Source organism: Agelaius tricolor, unplaced genomic scaffold, assembly GCF_023055355.1.
Source record: "Agelaius tricolor isolate 1412-34295 unplaced genomic scaffold, bAgeTri1.0.p SCAF_1, whole genome shotgun sequence".
NCBI lineage: Eukaryota > Metazoa > Chordata > Aves > Passeriformes > Icteridae > Agelaius > Agelaius tricolor.
The window spans coordinates 28,056,937-28,076,318 of NW_027269261.1; the positions used below are offsets into that span (position 1 = coordinate 28,056,937).

The 19,382-nt window shown below is 45.9% G+C and overlaps 1 protein-coding gene across 5 annotated transcripts in view; it reads left to right on the forward strand.

The window, feature by feature from the left end:
- Positions 1-19,382, forward strand: part of TTC7A (tetratricopeptide repeat domain 7A) — a 202,106-nt gene that overhangs the window by 153,667 nt on the left and 29,057 nt on the right. For 3 of the 5 annotated variants that reach the window (XM_071427863.1, XM_071427883.1, XM_071427894.1), the window contains one exon: positions 13,004-18,734. The exons of the other annotated variants lie outside the window; for them this stretch is intronic. In XM_071427863.1, coding sequence (XP_071283964.1) covers positions 13,004-13,225 — 222 coding nt within the window. In that variant the 3' untranslated portion in view covers positions 13,226-18,734. Of the gene's footprint in view, positions 1-13,003; positions 18,735-19,382 lie in introns of those variants that run through there. 5 annotated transcript variants of the gene reach the window in all.

The following is a 19,382-nucleotide window of genomic DNA, read 5'->3' on the forward strand; positions in this document are numbered from 1 at the left end:
GTATTACCCACTTAACTGATGATCAAGCAGTTCTCTGGCAGCTCTCAAGAAAATTGGTTCCAAATACAGTATCCATCATTAGACTACTGCCAAACTATGTAACCACCAAAACAGCCAGTCTGTAGCGCACACAGCTTGGGTGCCATCTAAACAAGAGATACTCTAAAGAAGTTGTTGGTGGGTTCAAACCTGGTTCAGTCATTAAAGACATCCCCTTACCTGTTGTTCCTGGAGAGGTTTCAGGTATTTTTTCCATTCTCTTCACTGAAGTGATGGGCTGATGAGCCCATGCCTGCAAGGGAGGCGTGCAGATGCTTTAGGAAATGACGTGTATGGATTCTATAGTTGGCAGGCTGTCTGGAGTCAATCCTTTCATACAAAGAGAATTAGCTATTCCTCCCCTCACATGGCTTTTAGACAGCATTGTGCTGCTTTAACATTGCTCAGAGCTCATGTAGAGCCCTGTAGCTGCCAAACTGACAGCTCCTACGGTGCTTCTGTGGGAGCAAGGACTCCTCTGAATGAAGTGCAACTGAATAGTTCTGCTGCTGAACCAATTCTCTACAAATCCCACGTGCTTGTATTTATGTGAGATACCAGCACCTCTTCTCACTACACCTACATTGCTTCTAAAACTAAAATGCAAATATTAGAATATAAAGCTAGATAACTTAACCACATGCCAACAAAAACCATTACCGATTGCTTTACTTTGGCTAAGTATTTTGATCTCAAGTATCTGTCTATAAAAAAGCATTGTATCACTTTGGAGTTTTAAACAGTTGCAGAAATGCAGCCAGATTCAGACGAAATATGCTTGGTGCTTGGATGAGTAACATTTTTTTTCATGCTTGACTTCCAAAAAGATGACTGCTATGGAAGTGTCTGGTGTGCTTATTACATGACAATTAGCAGTTGTTTCTCTGCTGACAGATGTCCACATCAAAAAGCACTGATTGTCTCTTTTGTTTGCAATTTTAGAGATACCATAATCAAGTAGCTTATTTCATCTCCAGGAGATGTTGTCCTTTGCACCAGAAGCACAGCCTCATTGCCTAGGCTTATGCCAGGGAAAATCAGATTGTGAAATATAACAGCAGATGATTTATGTGGAAGTTTATTCTGCCCTTTCTCCCTGTGCAGAATTAAAAATTGCAGTTATTTCTCTGGGTAGATCTCTTACACAAGATACATGAGCAAGCTGTATTTCTGCATTTTTGTACTAAGCAACTGTTTGAACAGTGGAGCAACATAGAGTATGCACACATCATACTGGTAGTATTGCTCATCTGGGACTAAGATGCAAGAGAAGGGAAGGGAAGAATTTTAAAGAGAGGAAGAACAACTTCGCGTGAACAGATTCCACTGAACAGAGTTCACAAATTCTCTCTGCGCAGCTGTAGCACAGAACGTTTCTCAAAAGAAAGCTTCTTAGAATGTCACACACAAAATAGTATTATTCAGATAATTCAGGGGGAAAATAGCTGTTTCACATTAGTGCTGAAAGGAATGCAGTCCAAGCCATGACCTAAATGAATATTTCTGCTTGTTATCTAGAAGCCTGTCCTCTGGCCTTTCCCTTCTGCAGCACACTGAAGTTAAAAGGAGACCTTGCATGAGGGTTTTTGCCTGGGGTAGGATTGTAGAATGATGTGCTGTGCCTGGCACTGTGATTTTGAAACATTTGCTAACAGGCAAAGGTCTCTGGGAGCAGACATGAGACTGGCAGGTGGGATTTAATAGCAGAGATTTTGTGCAGCTGCCAAAAAACCACAACCCAGATGCTGGAGCTGAACACATGCTGCCTGATAGGAATGATGTTCTGGGTAAAAGAGGAAGCCAGCAAGTGTCTGTCAGACACTGATTCTGAGTCCAGCCCTGCCTTGCCTTGTCCTTTTCACAGCACTGTCTGTGCATCAGTAACTGGCTGGCCTGGAGGTGTTCTGTATTTTTTCATTATGCTGCACCCAGAAAGTACCTCACCAGAGGCAAATTCCATACTTACTATCTGCTTCTCTCTGTCTCTGTTTCTTCTCTGCATGAGATATCTTCTCTGAGCTCCTTATTCCCCTCACACATTCATTCTGAAAGGTACATTTTTATTGTTCCTCCTCAGGGACCATAGTCTTCCCAAGACATTGATCTTCCTTACCTTTTTCTTTGTCCCTGCTCTCTTGGAGGTCAGTTCCCTCTCTGAAAGCACCAGCAAAGAGACAGCAAGCATGCATGCATTGAAACAAAGAAAAGCACAGCCCCAGACCAGTCATCTTTTACCCTTTCAGAGCCACCCTGATCAGCAGGTAGCCAGGACTAGCACTGTATCCAGGCTCTAGGAGCCTCCACAGACTGACTGGTGAGTGACATGCTCCCACACTCTAGAATGAAAGATCTGGGCAAAGCCAGCAGCCTGCAAACCAGGCCAAGCTCTTCACCCTTTCTGCCCAAAGGAGGAATTTCCTAAAAATACATGTCCTGACATACCACTGAGCCACATGGCACAGTGAGTGCAATCCTATTTTCAGCCTGCTCTGCGGGGTGACATAGCTAGTTACACCTCCTTCCAAAAATGGCACATCAGCAGCGCAGCACTTGCTGGTGGACCATCAGCACAGTCTCCTGTGGGATGGTGCTCTCCACTGGAATTCCCCAGCAGGTGATTGCAGCTCGTTGTATGTAAGGCTGTGGTGGCAGGAAGCATCCCCAGTCATGCAGAGGGAAATCAGGACAGCTGCCCTCTGCCTGTCAGTGCATCAGCAGTACCCTGCAAAATCACACAGGTGGGTTATGGGCTGGGCTGCAGAGAGCCACCAAAACTAATTCTAATCTGATCTAAAGAGGAGCTCACCTGATGGATATGATGCTTGTCCAGCACATACCTTTTGCATCTCCACCAAGAAGGACAACAGTAGAGCAACATTTGCTTTTGGAGATGATTGGTAGTTTCCTTCCAAGCCATGGCTGGTTAGCAAATTCTGTTTTCCCAACTCTGAAGCTTATTGCAGAATCCCAGGAATGTTCCTGTGCTTCAGATATCCCAAAATAACTGCTCTAAGCTCTCCTTGGGGAAAAGCAATCCTTAGAGCAGCCTTTTAACTCAAATTTTTGTGTTCAAGTCGCTGAGCTTGAGGGAGAGAACTTGGCTTTGCCTCTAGTCACTGGCTCCCAGAGGAGAAATGAGCATTTTGCATGTTCACGTTAATAAGTTTGCGTGTCAGCTCCCTCACTGTCCAAGGAATTGCAAACACTTTGTTCTCCTCATTTCTGTTTGCTGCAGAAACCACCCTCCCCCACTGCCATCCTCGCAGCAAACCCATTTGTGAGCTGGCAGCTCCTGCAGCCCAGCCATCGGAGCGGATCCCTGGCAGTGCAGCAGGATCAGGGCTCCCGAGCACCACTCAGGAGCTGACTGAGTTGTTTTGCTGCTTTGTTGCCCGTTCTCTTCCTCTGCACTTCCCAGGCTTCCTTCCTCCATCCAGGGAGACAGCGAAGCCATCACGAACGAGGTGATAAGTGATGCCCTGACACCGAAGCCATCACTTAGACACCGAGTGGCCATTTCCTCACCGGGGAAACTGCGCAGTTCCGCACCAGGAAAGGCAGCCCTGCTGGGGCATTTGGGGTCGCTGGAAGGAGCACATCTGATCCAGTGCACAGTGCAGAGATTTCAGTCCATTAGCGGGAGGGCTGGCGCTCTGCTTCTCAGAGGTGGATTATCCCCGTTTCCAGGGAATCTGTAGCTCCTGTTTATCTGTGCCAATCACTTGCTTTTCTGTTATGGTAAGTTATTCTCCGTGTCCCTGAGGTGCTCATTATCACATTCAGGCTCTGTTTATATAACTTTAGAAACTACAGTAAAATCCTGCAAGACAGAACTCCCCAGCTCTTCTCTGATCTCTTCTCCAAAGTGTGTGTAACACCTTCTGAGAGAAGAACCCAATACATTTCTTAAAACCATTGAGCTCTTGGGGTGGTTCAGTCATCTTTGGAGAATAAAACTTGCACGCAGGTCTAAAGCCATTATCCTTGGCCTGATCTTAACCTGCAGCAGATGCTTCTCAACTGAGCTCCAGCCTGATCTTCCAGGTAATTACTAGCTTTAGTTATGGTTTCCTATACACAGGCCTCGAGATACCACTGCAGTTTTGGTCAGCAGTATTGTCCTCCTGATGTGCTTTGCTTCAAGATCACATGAAAACCTAGAAATTGTAGTAGTCAGGTTGGTCTGCAGCTGAACTCATAAATGGTATTTCAGAGAGTGCTCAGGGTACTGTCAGAAGGGAGAAGGGATGGAATTACTATCCCCTTTATACTTCAACCTTCAAAAACTATTTTTCATAAACAAGGAAACCGGTTATAATTAGTTTAAATTCTGTGCTATTTAGGCTGCTTGTTATCGCAGGACAGGACCAGTCATAGACTGTGGTAATGCAGTAAATAAAATAGTGTGCAGCACAATAGCAGAGTGTGCTGCCTCCTGCTACATAAGACACAGCTGCACAAACAGGGGCGTGGGAATTAGCAAGACTTCCAGGTTTTCAGCAAGTTGTCCTGATACACACCAAGCTGGCCACAGTCAAGAGAAGGAAGCAGAGGTCCCTTCTTGCCAAATAAATGGGAAACATGAAAACATCACAGCTCTCTGGTGTTGCTGGAGCTTCCATTCACACTAATGTTATGTGCAGTATTTATCAAGTCTTTACTTTCTCAAGGAGTTTCTTCATTAATTCTCTTTTGAGCATGTAACAGAAAATACAAACTGTAATTCACAAACTCTCTTTGTGCACGGAGGTTTGTGATTTAGGAGAGATTCTGTGTTGAGAGGCGATCAGGACACACACTCCTTGTGGGATCAGAGGCACTGGAGCAGAATCTGGAGGCACTGGCTGGACCACAGCAGTGTGTTCCTGCCCAGCTCTCTGTGTTTCCCAGCAGCTCAGCTAAGCTTAGTGCTCAGCTGTGACACTGCACACAGGGCTCTGGCTGTAGCTGTGTGCAGGATATCATTAATCACATGCTTTCCCAGAGACTGCCAGTAGTGGAAAACTAAGCAAATTAAGATATTTTAAATACCTCAGCTCTCCTTTCAGAGACATCTGCTGTAATCTACATTGGTATGCTGTGTGCTTCTGTCAGCATGTCTTTGCTGCACTGTGCCCCTCCCCAGTGCCATACCAAATGCAACACTTGCTCTGGCCGTAACTTCTGTGGCACTGAAGCTCAGAGACCCTCGGCAGAGCTGAAGCTGTTGCCTGTGAGAACCTGTTCATGACTCACACATTCAGACAAAATGTACTCTGTATGCAGAGGGGAAGATAACATGCATAGGAGATGTGCACATCAGCCCCTCCTTTGTTGCAAAGCAGTGCATTAAAAACTGGGGAAAGATCCAGCACTGGCGCTGGAGGGATACCTAAGAAAGCAGAAGTTCCCTATTCCTCAGCCACAGCACACTGTGGACACTCAGATCAATTTGGTGTCCAATTCTTAAGCCTAGACATTCCCCAGCTATCTGCAGCAACATCTTGCTAGGTGCAACAAAACATAGGCACCTGCTTACTATCAAAATAAAGGCAGAGTTTTTACCCCCCTGGGGCAATGGGGGTGCTTAACAGCTGCCCTACCGTCTTAAAAACATTTGCTAGAAGTTAGCATGTACTCCCTGGGCACAGGAGAGGCAAGTTCTCAAGCCTCCTTAGCCTGAGAACACTTAAACCCAGGACTTCTGCTTCCCAAAGCTTATCCTTGACTCTGTCCCTGCTGTGGGAATTGTTCCTGAGTGATGACAAATTATTCAATGTGAAATAATTGTATTATTGTTGTATTAGCAGCCAGTGGAGCACAGCTACTGCTTTCTAGTTGAGTGCTTTAGCCAGCAGGTTACCTGCCACTCTTCAACACCCTGCATGTGTGTTACATGCCTTTTCTCTCTTTGCTGATGGTTATCAGTTTCAATTCAGCACAGATTTTGAAATACTTGGATATATCTGGCTGAATCTCACTAATTTCATTAAGGCTTTCTGCCAGGGAAGCCGGTACAGTGCAGAATTGGGACCTAAATATGTTCTAAATTGTTATTTATGATTAGTCTGGGACCTTCTTTTGGTGCATATTTTTACAGACAACACCATGAGCCTGAGTTGTAGTTCAGTCTCCTGTGTTCTCAATTGCAACATTACTGTGACAACTGCTAAGATCAGGGCTGGAAGAAATCTTTCCTTCCCTAGGAAAAGAGACTGTGAAGCAAATACTGGATTTAGTTACTCTCAGATACGTGGTTGAGGCATCCTGTTAGGTTTCCTTGCTTTCTGCTTCATCTCCATGTAGGTCTCAGCAAAGGAAGAACTGTCTAGAGAATATTCAGCATGCAGCAGACGATTCTGCTTTGCATGAAGCTTAAGTGAGGACAATCCAACAAGGCAGAAAAACTCTTCACTCTCCCTAGGCTGGTATGAGCCTCCCTGTGAAGAGATCAGAGCCTCCTGGTTTGAAATGCTGCCTTAGGGTTTGCTTTTTATGTCAATAAATGTTTTATCACATTTAAGTTTCAAACACAGTAGAAACATCCCTGCTAACATTTGATGAACTCAGTAGAGACAGCAAGCCTGGGCAGAGGGCAGTGTGCAGCATGGCACAATGCTTCCCTTCTGCAGGGCAGGGGGTGCCTTGGCCTCACAGGGGGCCTGGGCAAGATGCTGCCTTTGCAATTACTCACTGCCTTGGAAAACACTCTGGCAAGCTAAGGGAGGGGATGTCTCTCTCTTCAGGACTTCACCACTTTTGGTCTTTTCTTTCTTCTGCTTTTTCTTCTCTCCCTGCAAGCTCGCTGTGATTGATAAAGCATATCCATGTGCCCAGGTCTCTGGTGGGATTTAGTTGTCACTGTTTTCACACTCAGGTAGTCTGTCTCTCCTGATACCTTCTTGCAGTCTCATTTCTTCCCTTCTCTCACACTCCTGTGTAGCACACAAAGAGGCTGCAGTGAAGTTAAAACATCGAAGGCTAGGCTGCTTTTTGGTGCCTGCAGTTCTGGAGCTGAAGTCTCCAGGCTGAGCCTACCGAGTTAAAACCCACAGGCAGTGTACAAGTGCTACAAATCATGATGCAGTCTCAGGTTTTTTGCTTTTCCCAGCACTTGCCAGTTCCCCCCCACCAATGCTGTTCCTTCGTTTCTCCTCTCCACATTCTGTTTCGCAGTGGCCCTGCCTGCCTTCCCTCTCCTCCCTTCTCCTTCCCCTCCTCTGCTTTATCAAATGCAGCACTTCAGCGTCACTGACTGACAGGGGATGCAGCAGCTTGGGCAGAGGAGATGGAGGGGGGGAAGGAAGAGGAGGAAAAGCTGCTCTCAACAAAGGAGGCAGCAGAAACACTGAAAGACAAGCTTTCTCGCAGAAGTGAATCCCAGTCATCCTTTGTTAGGGCAACAAACTATGATGCGGTCTCTAACTCAGTTCAGTGAGAGGACCCTGATTGCTCCCTGTACTCCTACAGTGTCTTTTCAGAAACAGAGCTCAGATGTATAGCTCAGGTTCACCATAACCTGGACTGAATCAGCAAAAAGGGGGATAGCTACCCCCACACTGCCAGGCACTGCATGACTAAGTGACGGTGCCACAAAAACTCACTTCATTGCTCACAACTGAAAAAAAATCCTGGCTCTTCAGACATGTAGGGGGAAAGAATCACAGAGCAACTGGCTACTTATATGTCTTTCTTTATTCTAGGGGACCTAGGATTTCCAGGGTTAATCTTCACCATTTTCTAAAAGGACACTGATATTTCATGGTTAATGCAACAGAATTTGCTTACAACTTGCTCTGATTGCTAAATAATTACAGAAGCATGTGCTGCCCTGTAGCAGTGCGGATTTTCTGTTACATGAGACTGTTATCACCAAATGCCAAATGCATCTTGAAAGGCTTTTTGTAGGGTTCTGCTGAATAAGCACACTTCTGAATGATCACTTTTCTGCAGCATGCCCTGCTTTTGCCAGCTGCTGATTACCCTCCTACTAACCACAAGGGACATGTCCACATTACAGATTGGAGTAAACAGTAAGGATACTGCATTTACCTTGAAATTAATTAAATAATGCACTTAAGGAAGCCCAGCAGCAAAGTCTGATTAATTCTGGAAACTTCTTGGGGTATTCAGACAATAATAGGCAGAAATGCTGTGCTAAATAGAGACAAGCATCAGAGACAATCTCACTTTGGAATTAGAGTCTTAGGCAAAGCGACAGTGAGAATTTGCATTTAATGTGATTATTAAAATCCATTTGTAAAGGATAGAGTCTAGTCCACCTATACAAATTCTCCAAAAATTAGATGACCTTGCAAATACAACAAAAAGCAACCTTCCAGGAATGAAATGATGTGTTTTTCTGGACATCTCTTTCCAATACAAGCCCTAAAGGAAAGAACAAGATAATCTGTGCCACCTATTTGGAAGGAGACAACTCCCTGCAGCTCATCAGGTGTTTGAACTAAACATTTGCAAAGGAAGTTTTGATTTCTTTACTAAAAATAAACTCCAGCTTGTACATGAGGCTTACTTACATGTAGTCTTCCATAATGTCTTTCCTGCACTATTTTCTGGAAATTTTAAAAGCTAACATTTGAAGAGGTTTTGTCAAACCCTAAGGAAATAAAAGCACAGGTTGAAATTTCATGACCTTCTGGAAGTGGGACTTCAAGTGTAGCTTATGTTCACTTTCTTTATTAGTGAAAATTGAAAATAAGTCACTTTTTTTCTCATCTAACTTAAATTGAAACACGGCTCTCCTATTCTAAAACAAAAATAGCCTCACTCAAGTATCAGTTACTAAGTATCGCATCACTGAAGGCAGGGGAGTCCAGTGCAGTGTCACCATAGAAGTGGTTTAGGTTTTGTTTGTTTTGCATGCAGACGAGGTCAAAAATACTTTTGAAAAAGCTTCCCATAGGCACCCTCTGTTCCCTGAAATTAAAAACCATCAATTCAGGAGTCCAGCTGTCAGCATAAGGCACACTAAATCAGCAGACCAGATTGGCTGTCCCCTCTCAGCCCTCTGAGTCCCCTGCTAGACCGTCCCGGGCCGGCTGTGCCGAGCCCTTCATCTCAGCTGAGCTTCTGCCAGAGCTCTCAGCGCTGTCTGTTACAGTCTGGCTTGAGCTCTGCCCTCAGCACTCTGCCTCTGTTTACAAGAGCCAAGGTGCATCTTCAGACCTTCAGAAGAAATCAAATTCATTTGTGGAGGTTACCCTCAGACCTTCTCCAGTGAGTGAGTGAGTGAGTGAAGTCACACCCCAGCACTGTGCAGCTGTGTTGGTGCAAGCAGGACATGAAATGCCTCTGTGTGGCTGACAGGGGGGCTGGGCTGCCCACAGGAGTTTGAAGGAAAAATTATCCCCACTCACCTTTTGAGTTGGTTTGGATTTTTTTACTATTTATAATACACTTGAGTTTTAAAAATAAGCCTGTCCTCATTGCTCCTTAGAGTCTGACTCAGTACCAACACCACTGACAGAGAGGGCCATACTTAGAGGTACTTGTCATCTTTGGGAGGAAAATCACTGGGCGAAACCAGAAGTGCCAGTGCTAGCCAGGAGGTGGCAGAGGAGTCAGACTACCTTGTACACCAGTTTCTGCATTGTTTTGGCAAAAAGACAAATAGAAACTGAGGAAAGACAACAAACCCCGGTCCCACCCTCCATCTTCAGGAATAAGAGGATGAAACCCTTAATCACATTCCTGCTTGTATTTATACTAATTGCTCCTCTTCCTGAGATCTGACTTTATGAAATTATGCATGCACACCAAGCAGATGAGTTTCCATAGAAACTCAGGAGCTGAACTTTCATTAGAAAAATCTTTTTTAAAAAAAATCTTCCAGATAAAAATGCAAATTGCCTGTCAGTGGGTGGCTTTCTGAATTTAGATATAATTTTTTTCTTTTGCACTGTAGGCAGATTCCAGCTGGACCTACATAGCAACAACATGCAGGCATTGTTTATAGCAAGCCAGACTCCATGGGGAAATGAGAAATTCAGTAGCAAGGAGAAGCTCTCAAGTGCAAATACCTCAGAGAAACAAAAACTCAAGTGCTCAGTGCTGCATCTTCCTGAGGCTTTGAGGTTTGTTCAGCCTCCAGCTCAAAATGCTTGTGGTTTGCAAGGAGCAGTGTGGGGAGGAGGGGAGAGAGGAAATGCAAAACCAGAAACTCTCCTGCACACAGAATTAATGATGTTTAACCTGTCCTTTAAACATCAGCAGCGTATTTGTGCCGCTTCAGTTAAGCCTCGCTAAAAGGCTGGCACCATCTGTCACAGCTCACTCTGGGCACAGGACGGGCTCTGTGCTGGGCTGGGGAGCCTGGGCAGACCTGGCTTGGCCAAACCCCAGCCTCACTTGGGCTGAGGCCTGGAGCCCAGGGTCATGTGCCCACACTGCCTGGAAGTGCAGGCGTGCGTGCAGGAGGAGGGCATGGGGCTGTTCCTCATCAGAAGGGGGAAGCAGAATGGTGGCATGCCTGGGAAGGGCCACGGGCCTGGGCAGCATTTGGCTGCACAACCAACAGTTGTGCATGCAAGCAAGGAGGAGGGGAAATCTCAAACTCCTTCAGCAAATGTTTCCTCCAAAAACATAGCAGTGTTTCACCTGTGCAGTATATTGCAGCATCCCTGGCTTTGGGGAGCATGGAACAGCTCTCTCTGAGGGTTCACAGATGTTTTCTCAGCCAAACTGGCAAGCCTGAAAGCACTGAATACCAAAGAGGAAATTTTTACCTGAGCTGTGCTTCCTGGTGGGCACCCACTCCCCGTGGGCACAGCAGAGCACAGTGCTGCTCCTGGGCCTCCAGCACGGCACAGCAAACCCTGGGGAGCACAGCAGGGAAGCCACACCAGGCTGTGGTTCTTGACCAGCAAGGGTGCTGGGGCATGCAAGGGAGCTGAGCTGCACGAGCAGTTTACGACGAGGTGGATTTCACTGCAGCATTGTTGAGAGGCGCGAGATGTCAGCCGGGCAGGGAATTCCCCTCCTTGTTGGAGAGGGATGACAGGCAGCAGCTGCTCGGGCTCCTGGCCCCTGTGCCTCCAGGGCCAGCAGCCCTCTGAAAGCACTGAGAGGCTGGATGCTGCTCAGTGTCAGGGTGAGGACAGCGCTGGCTCCCCCGCCACCAGAGAGCACAATCGGCTCTGCTCAGTCAGCACAACAGGAAGAGATTTTAGGAAGAATGGGTTTGTGGTCGAGGACAAACTTGAGCTGAGATAGCTCCTGTCTATTCTTGGCTCAGGAGCAGATTTGCTACGGCCACACTTCTTGCCCTTTCTCTGCCTCATTATCCCTGTCAAGCGGGTGACTCAAATTATAATTGCACAAATTCCTTGCAGTCTGCCATTACGAGCCTGCAGCCATCTCCAGGCAGCCACCTCCAGGGGAACCAGCCTCTCCCACCGGGAACCTCTGTGCCACCTATGCCTACACTCAAGGGGATCCTAAGATTACACCCTGTTGCCTTGCAGTTTTCCTACATAGAGAGGAACCTAAAGAAAAAACACCCCCCACTGCATCTCTAAATGATCACATTTGATACTGAGTTGATTTTTCAGGTCAAGGTTATGGGCAAGAAGAGTGAGTGAAGTTTTTCGTAGCACTGCCAATATTTGATTAAATGGCTGTTTCTTAATATTTCTCTCAGGCAAATTAATGTGTTTCTGTAGGTATTAGTACTATCACTGGCCTTAAGGATGCTGATGCACCCTGTGTTTAATGGTAGTTTTGTAAAAGCAAACAAAACAAAACAGAGGAAAAACCTTTACTATTTCTAAAAGCATCACCATTCTTTCATCAGAAATTTACTTGGGTTCTAGTTGTGAGAGATTTCAGCTTTATTACATCTTTTCATATGCCCTAAAGGCAATTAGATTAAAGATTAAGCTAATGCTTTTCCTTATACATATGCATCCACCTACTGCGTTGTCCCAGGAAAAGCATGAAGTCAGGCAGTCATCTCACTTGCCAGCATTTCCAGAGGTGAATGTGGGCAGAGGCCATGCAGAGCTTGGCAGGTGACATGGCAGTGCTGGCTGCTTCTTCCAGAGGCCACACCAGGATGGAGCTGGTGGAAAGTTCATCCTGGTGTGTGCAGCTTCAGGAGGAAGCAGAGAAATGCCACGGATATGTTGTGGCCTGCAAAGCCCATGTGACCATCTGGGCTCAGTGGTTGACTGCTGTGTAATTAACAGGGAGCCTGGCTCATTAGGTGCCTTTGTGGGTTCAGACACATCCATGAGAGCCCTATAGGAAAACATGTTCTTCCTAACACTTCTTTCATCCTCCCCCTCCCGTTCCCTCCAGATGGTTACACCCACTTGTGTCTTTTCTTACCCTAAGGACAGCTTTTTAAACAAGGTTCCTCCATCCTTCTCCTCCCCCACGCTGCTTTAGGATCTACATTGAAGTGCAGGAGGACAGAGCTGTTACATCCCATGCTGTTAGATACAGCCTGCCTATAGAAGGCTGTGAGGAGACCACATCCCTCTGCCCCTGTTTGCTGGGAAGAAAGATCTCAGTGTGATCAGGATGGAGGAGATGAGAGACTTTACCTCAGCCTCAGCTGGGTGTTGCAGATGTGCAGGAATGAATTCAGAGACTGGCTGTAGTCAAAGCTGTGTATATTTTCTGGGCAAGGAGAGAGGGTTGCTTAAAGGGCCTGTAGCCTTTCTTCTGTATAGCACCAGTAAACACTCTCCCAGTAACACACAGCAGCAGCACTTGCAGAGCTGAATCTGAATCTGCTTTTAAAAAAATTATTTTCACAATTGCTTTTTAAGGAGCGCATCACTATCAAAAACCACAGAACTTAACAACTGATCACTTTTATTTCTCAGAAATAGGTGGAGATGCCCCCTCCATAGGACTCCTGTGCCTGCTCTCACAAGGCAGCTTGGTGGGAGCTTGGGGTGCTCCATTTCTTCCTCTCTTGAGCGCTGTTGTTAACTGCCCATCACTTGTTTGTTGGCAGGGCCTGGTGCTGAGCAGACTTGGGCGGAGGGAGCTGGCCCAGAAGGTCCTCAGAGACGCCATCCGGATCCAGACCACCAGCCACACTGCCTGGAACAGCCTTGGAGAGGTCTTGCAGGCTCAGGGGAAAAACGAAGCAGCCATCGAATGTTTCCTCACTGCCCTGGACCTTGAATCCAGCAGTCCTGTCATTCCATTCACTGTCATACCCAGGGAGCTCTGAAGCTGCTCCCCGCAGCTCTGAGCACTTTGCCTGGACAGACACCAAAACCAAGCAGATAAACAAAGAAGCCCAACAAAAAGTGCCATTGTAACCTGGAACTGGGCTAAGTAATTCCAGGATGGGGCTCAGGTCTACAGGCTTAGCTTAGACAAGCCAAACTGAAGAAGAAATTGCAGCAGGCAAGAACAGAGAATGCCTTTTTCTTCACAGGTGCCTGGCTAACCTCCTGTTCAAGTTAATAGCAAGGCTTATTTCAAAGTGCTGCTTCAAGGTGACTGTAGAAAGATCATGCTAGGGTACAGTTGTTCAAAGCACTTGCACCTTTCAGTGTTGGTTGAAAATAAAACCCCCAAGCCCTGAATTAAAGCCCAGAAATGTTCTAAATAGGAGTAAATTCACCAACTAATTTGAGCAAGTTGTGTTTAGGTATGTGGCTGTCTCCCCACAGATCTGACAGGACAAGAATGACACTTGCACCAAATAGACATACAATATATGCTGTTTACAAAATTATTTCATCTATTTTGATAATCCTTTTTCCTGCCTTGCTTTTATATACTGTATATGCTCACTATATTTAGTGTAGCACTTAGATCAACTTAAAATTAAATTTTAGTTTTAAATTAAAAATACTTTTTTTAAAAATAAAGCTGCTATTGCAGTATAACTCACAAAAGCAGTAAGACCAAAGACTAAATCAGTTCACACTTGAACTAGTATTAAAAACACATAAATATCTCCACTTACATATTTATTGAAAGGCCTTACATGACGTAACTAATTATAAGCTCTGAGCTTCATTCTTATTAATCACCTATTGCATCAGTTTAGTGAGGAATATAGTGTTTACCAGTATATAGTGACTGAACTCTGTGCTCTGCCACATTACCAATCCTGGCACAAAACATTTCATATCCTTCTTTTGATGATGCAAAAGAAGGCAGCAGTCTTTTAAGGGAAAGTGTGCTGAAGGCAGTATATGTGTATATGAACTGCTTCTTTCTTAAAACGAAATACTTGGATTGTCCATAGAAATTTCACAGTAGAGGTACAGAGTTGAGCCTTCAGTGGCATCATTTTGCATCTCCTATCAGGTGTAATAGTGAGGAGCTTCTGATGCACACAGCCTCCCCATGGCTGGCACGGCCAGGGAGGGGACACAGCTGGCACAGCCCCTGCTGAGCTGCTGCTCAGCTCTGTGTGACCTCCCCAGGGCCTTGGCAGTGAGCTGGAGCTGGACTGTGCTGTCACACAAGAGCCAGCCCTGACCAGACCAGTCCCAAGATAAAGAAGATGCAACAATTTGCTGCACTTTTCTACAAAAAATAAAAAAAGGTTGGGGCTTTGCGCCCATTTTTGTCCAAAGATTTGCGACTATTTACTAAGTAAGTTTGCACTAAAGCACATTTTGTACTATAATTCTGCCGAGTATTGTGATCCACAACTAGTTCACTCTGGAAATAATAATATCCTCAGGCAATAAATAAGATGGGGTTGTTTCTTACAGAGCCTGAGGCTCTGGCAGCAGACTTGAAGTCAGTGTTGTTTACAGTTATTTGGAAATCTGCAGGCTAATGGAGAGCTGGGCCCTTGTGCTGCTCCCAGCCCACACCATCCCACCCCCAGCCTTCCCTCAGGATGCCTGCACCAAGGGAAGCACACTGCTCTCAGGTTCCTTGCAGCAGCCTGGTGCACTCCAGGCCAATATTTTTATTTTTTCCCCGTAATGATGCAGATGCAATAGCCCAGCTTATTTATCTGTTCACTGAGGGATTCCAGATCTGATGTAGGCTGATTTCACTCCGGGTGAAAGCAGCCCAGCCGTGGAAGGTGCTCAGCCCACGAGTCCTCTGGCTTTGCAGTGCCACACAGGCACCCGAAAGGACTTTTTTAGGCCAGGGGCAGGTTTCCTAGGAGATGGTGTTCCCCAGCCACATTCCTTTTTGCAATAGCACCAGCAGCAGAGGAAGGAGTAGGTGTTAAAGTAGCAGAATTAAAGGAGTTTCATGAAGACAAAAAGATGCAGCAAGATACGTTTTGCTGCGAAGGATGCTCTGAAATCGGCTCACTCTGCACTGCAGGGGGGAAAGAGGGAAGGGGAGGGGGAGAGATGCTGTTGTTAACATAATATGTAAATTGTTACCCAGGTGTTTTAAGCCCAGTTTCACAGTCAGATGCAATCTGAGAATAGACTTAAGCAGAGATATATATATATATATATATATAGATAGATAGATAGATAGATAGATAGATGTTATGTTCTGGTGTTTGTTCTGCCCCACAGTTCCCGGGGTGGGAGCGAGCCCTCTGTGTGAGGCACAGAGCCGGAGTCGCCGCTCCCTTGTGCCATGTGTGTTTGCACAGCACTGCCATAGCAACTTCTATGCCCTGGGCAGCTACTGGAGTACAAGCTGTGCATCCACCTCTGCCACCCAGGAGCTGCTTTAAGAGGTCTGTAACGTGGCTGGGCTGTGCCTGGCAGGAGGGTGCCTGTTTCCCAGCAGCAGCTGAAAAGCAAACACTCACAGATCCATTTGCTCCCGCACGCGTAGCTTGTGAACAGCCAGCAGCCCATCACGTTTGTTGTGATCAGGCAAACTTCATCCTGATGGTAATCAGACTTGCCACAGCACTCATCTTCCTGGAAGAGGGGCAAACGTTAATGAATACTTTGAGTGCATCAACAAGTCAGATGTTGCCAGGGTGGTCCCATCTTGTGTGCATTAATGAGCGTTGCTGGCATTGGAATCTCAGTCCTAAGAGCCTCTGCTCTGCTCCACCTGTGGCAGGGAAGATGTGCCTGACTAAAGGCCATCATCACCAGGAATTAGAGGGCTATGTACCCCTCTACCAGCTCACCACACCACAGCACTCACAACAATTGCAGACTAAGTACTTTGCATACATACTGGACTCAATCCTGAGATTTCCTGCCTACTTCCCAGAGGATGCAAAGTACCTCTTGGCTGGAAGGGTATTGTATTGGCTTGAAATGCTCTGTACAATGCAGGAAAGAGAGTGGTTGTTGCAGACTTACAAGTACTTTGGGGGTGAATCCTCCAGCTATATTTGTTAATCATGCTCAGCAAAACAGAAGTCTTCCCAAACACTTACATGCTACCTCTCTCACTGAGCATGGATTTTGTTCACACTTCCAGATACAGAAAAACAAAGACAACTGCTTCAGACAATCCTATGTATTGTAGTATTTATTTAGATAGCAATGTTGATAAATCTGATAGACTTACTTCCCTGAGCTCAGTAATAGGCGTGGCAGGGAAGCCTGGCATGCTTAATGCTCAGGGTTTGAGATTTAAGAGCAGAAGATCTACATCCCTTGTCTCATATGAATATTACAGATCATAAGTAATGGAAGTTTGGGGAGCAATAACTTTGGGGAACCAGTTCTGCAAGTTTTAGCACTGACTTGAGTCTTAACAGAGTTTTCTCATTCATTAGTTTTGAAAGAGGAAGATAAAAAGCCCACATCATTGCCTAAAGTATCATGGTCCTCTTGTTCCACCACAAGGTTCTTTTCCATTTTTTGGGAGAGTGCATGCAAAAAGAAAAAATAATTACCTTCTGTTTTCCTGTTGTGCAGTAAAGGAGTGGTATGTGCCGTTGCCTTTGACCAACAAGGAGGATTGCATATTGTAACGAGAGCGACTCTGCCTCCAGGATAACAGAAGGAGAAGCCCAACAGGCCAGGGAACATCTCCCCTCCCTGCCTTATCCCTGTGAAGTGTCATTAGTGCCACTGGAGCAGTTGGTTCCGAGCAATCCCAGCTGAGGTCTGCCCACCCCACGCTCATTCCGTACAGGGAGTATGGCGGATCCCGCGCCACGCACGGACCCCGTCCGTTTCTATTGGAAACACTTCGTGCTCCTGATTATCACAATGGTTCACAAGTGCTAATTATCTTTTCTTGGTAATGACTAATAAATCCAAATGGAGAACAGTCCTGGAGGGTGTTTACTGGAAAATTCACTGGCTGGGTACCAAAGCAGGCACAGCACTGGCTGCTGCAGTTTGAATTGCAGTTATTTTGTCAAAAAAATGTTCCATTTTCAGAGAGTCTTGGTAAAGAATGAGTTTGGCTAGTTTGTATTTCTTTTTAATCACAGCAAAGTGGGAAACAATCCTTTTTAGTGAAAAGACATCACTGCCATCTTTTTTCAGCCAAACCAACAGAGATTTGATAGTTGCAGTTCAGCCTACAAGAGGAAGGCTTCCCAAAGCAACTGTGCTGCAGCAATAATTCCCTCTGACTCAATTGTATTACAGGCATATTTTACAATTATGCAATGGGCATGTGGAGCTGAGATGCCTCTCCCTCCTTATTTGGCCGAGGGGAGCTGCTTTGTGCCCACAGGGACAGCTGTGGCACACATCTGGGTGCCGTCAGCGCTGCCCTGGCACCTGCCACCTGCAGGGTGGCTGCTGCCGCCAGCCCAGCGGGTCCTGCTCGTCAGCACCCATCACCGGTGCTGGTCCAGGGACCCTCAGACTGCTCCCTAAGCCTGGCTCCCAGGGATGCTTTCCTTGCTGCTGAGTTGCTGCTCAGTGCTGCAGGATGTCAGTGCACGATCAGACAGAAGGTTGTTTTCCCAGAAATGGAAAGCTGAGTTGTCCATCAGTCAGCGATGCTGGCAGGAGGGGAGGTAACCACTGACCCAGCAGTTGCCAAGATGGGTCCTCCAGCTTTGCTTCTAATGAACTGGCTTGTGCCTTCAGCTCCAGGAAACCAAGGCAGGTTCCCAGGTGACTGGGTACTAAAAGATCCAGCTGGTTTTCTCACAGAATCACATGCCAGTCAGTGTCACAAACCTCTGATAAGGATGCAATGCTGCAACCACTGCCCATGATCATCCAAGTAAAGAACCTCCCTGAGCCAGTGCACAGAGAGGTGCTCAGCCTTTGCACATCCAAGCATGTCCTACATGCCACTCTGATAGTATTGTCATGGGGGTCAGAATCAGTTTTCCATGTAACTTCCTTGGTCATTGTATGATATTTCCACCAAATTTAATAAAATTGACCCTGTGGAAAACACAAATTGCTCCTTACATTTCCTACTGATCTTATTCATGCCACGGATGCTTCAAGCATTATGAAATGTCCAGTTGTTATATTAACTGGAACCCAGTGTGCCTAGGAGTTACCAGTTGCAAAGGGTATTTTGGCCTACACCCTGTAGTTCATGGGAAAAACGAGAGGGAGCATGCAAGCAGCGTGCCTTCAGAGAGGAACAGAGCCAGGAAAATGGAGCAATGTAGCTTCAGATGTTTGGATTTGTGGAGATTTAAGCGAGCATCATGCTTTTCTTGTGCTTCATCCAGTAAAAATAAACAAAGGTAGTGTGAGAAACTCTAACATTGACATAATATGCAAATACTATGCTGTCAAGTTTAGGGACTTACCTTACTTTGGCCACAATGCCATTAATCATCTTTTTTGCTACCAACAGTTACTCCTGTGATTATTTGGAAATAAAATGTCTCCATTTAAGAGTTTCCAGAGCATTCTGTGCATTTACACATTAATCTTTTGGGCAGGTTTCAAGAGGGCCTGCTTAAAAAGTCCATCCCTTCATTTCATACTCAATGAGAATAAGGATGAGGTTTTTGAAGAACATTTCTTCATAACTGTGGCTGCTTTGGTTTATGAGTGTACTCAGCGTAAATCAAGCAGAACAAGGTTCCTCTGTGGCAATAACAGATTTAAGTCCTTCAGCTGCTCATACAGTCTTAAAAATTGAAAATTGAAGTGAATAAAATACTGGCTCTAACTTTTTTCCCATCTTTCTCTTAATATGGAGAGGGAGCAAAACGCTGGTGTGGGGCAGGGAGGGAGGGAAGGAGGGAGAAAGCTTCCATGTCCCCTCCAAGAAGGAGCCCAACTGAAGGCCTGCAACTGAGCTCCAGCAAAAGCTGAAGAATTTCATTGTTCAGTGCTGTCTGAGGAGACCACTCATCTTTGCTGGTACCTAATGCTGGTACATTGCCTGGTACCTGCTCTGCATCACACAGACATTTAATATTCCCTTTCTGTTCAAATGGGAAGAAAATAAGTCCTTTTGCCCCTCATTTTTGCAGGAAGGAGCTCCAGTTAGTTTGGGAGCTCGATGTTTAATAAAGAATCACTTCTTCCCTTGCA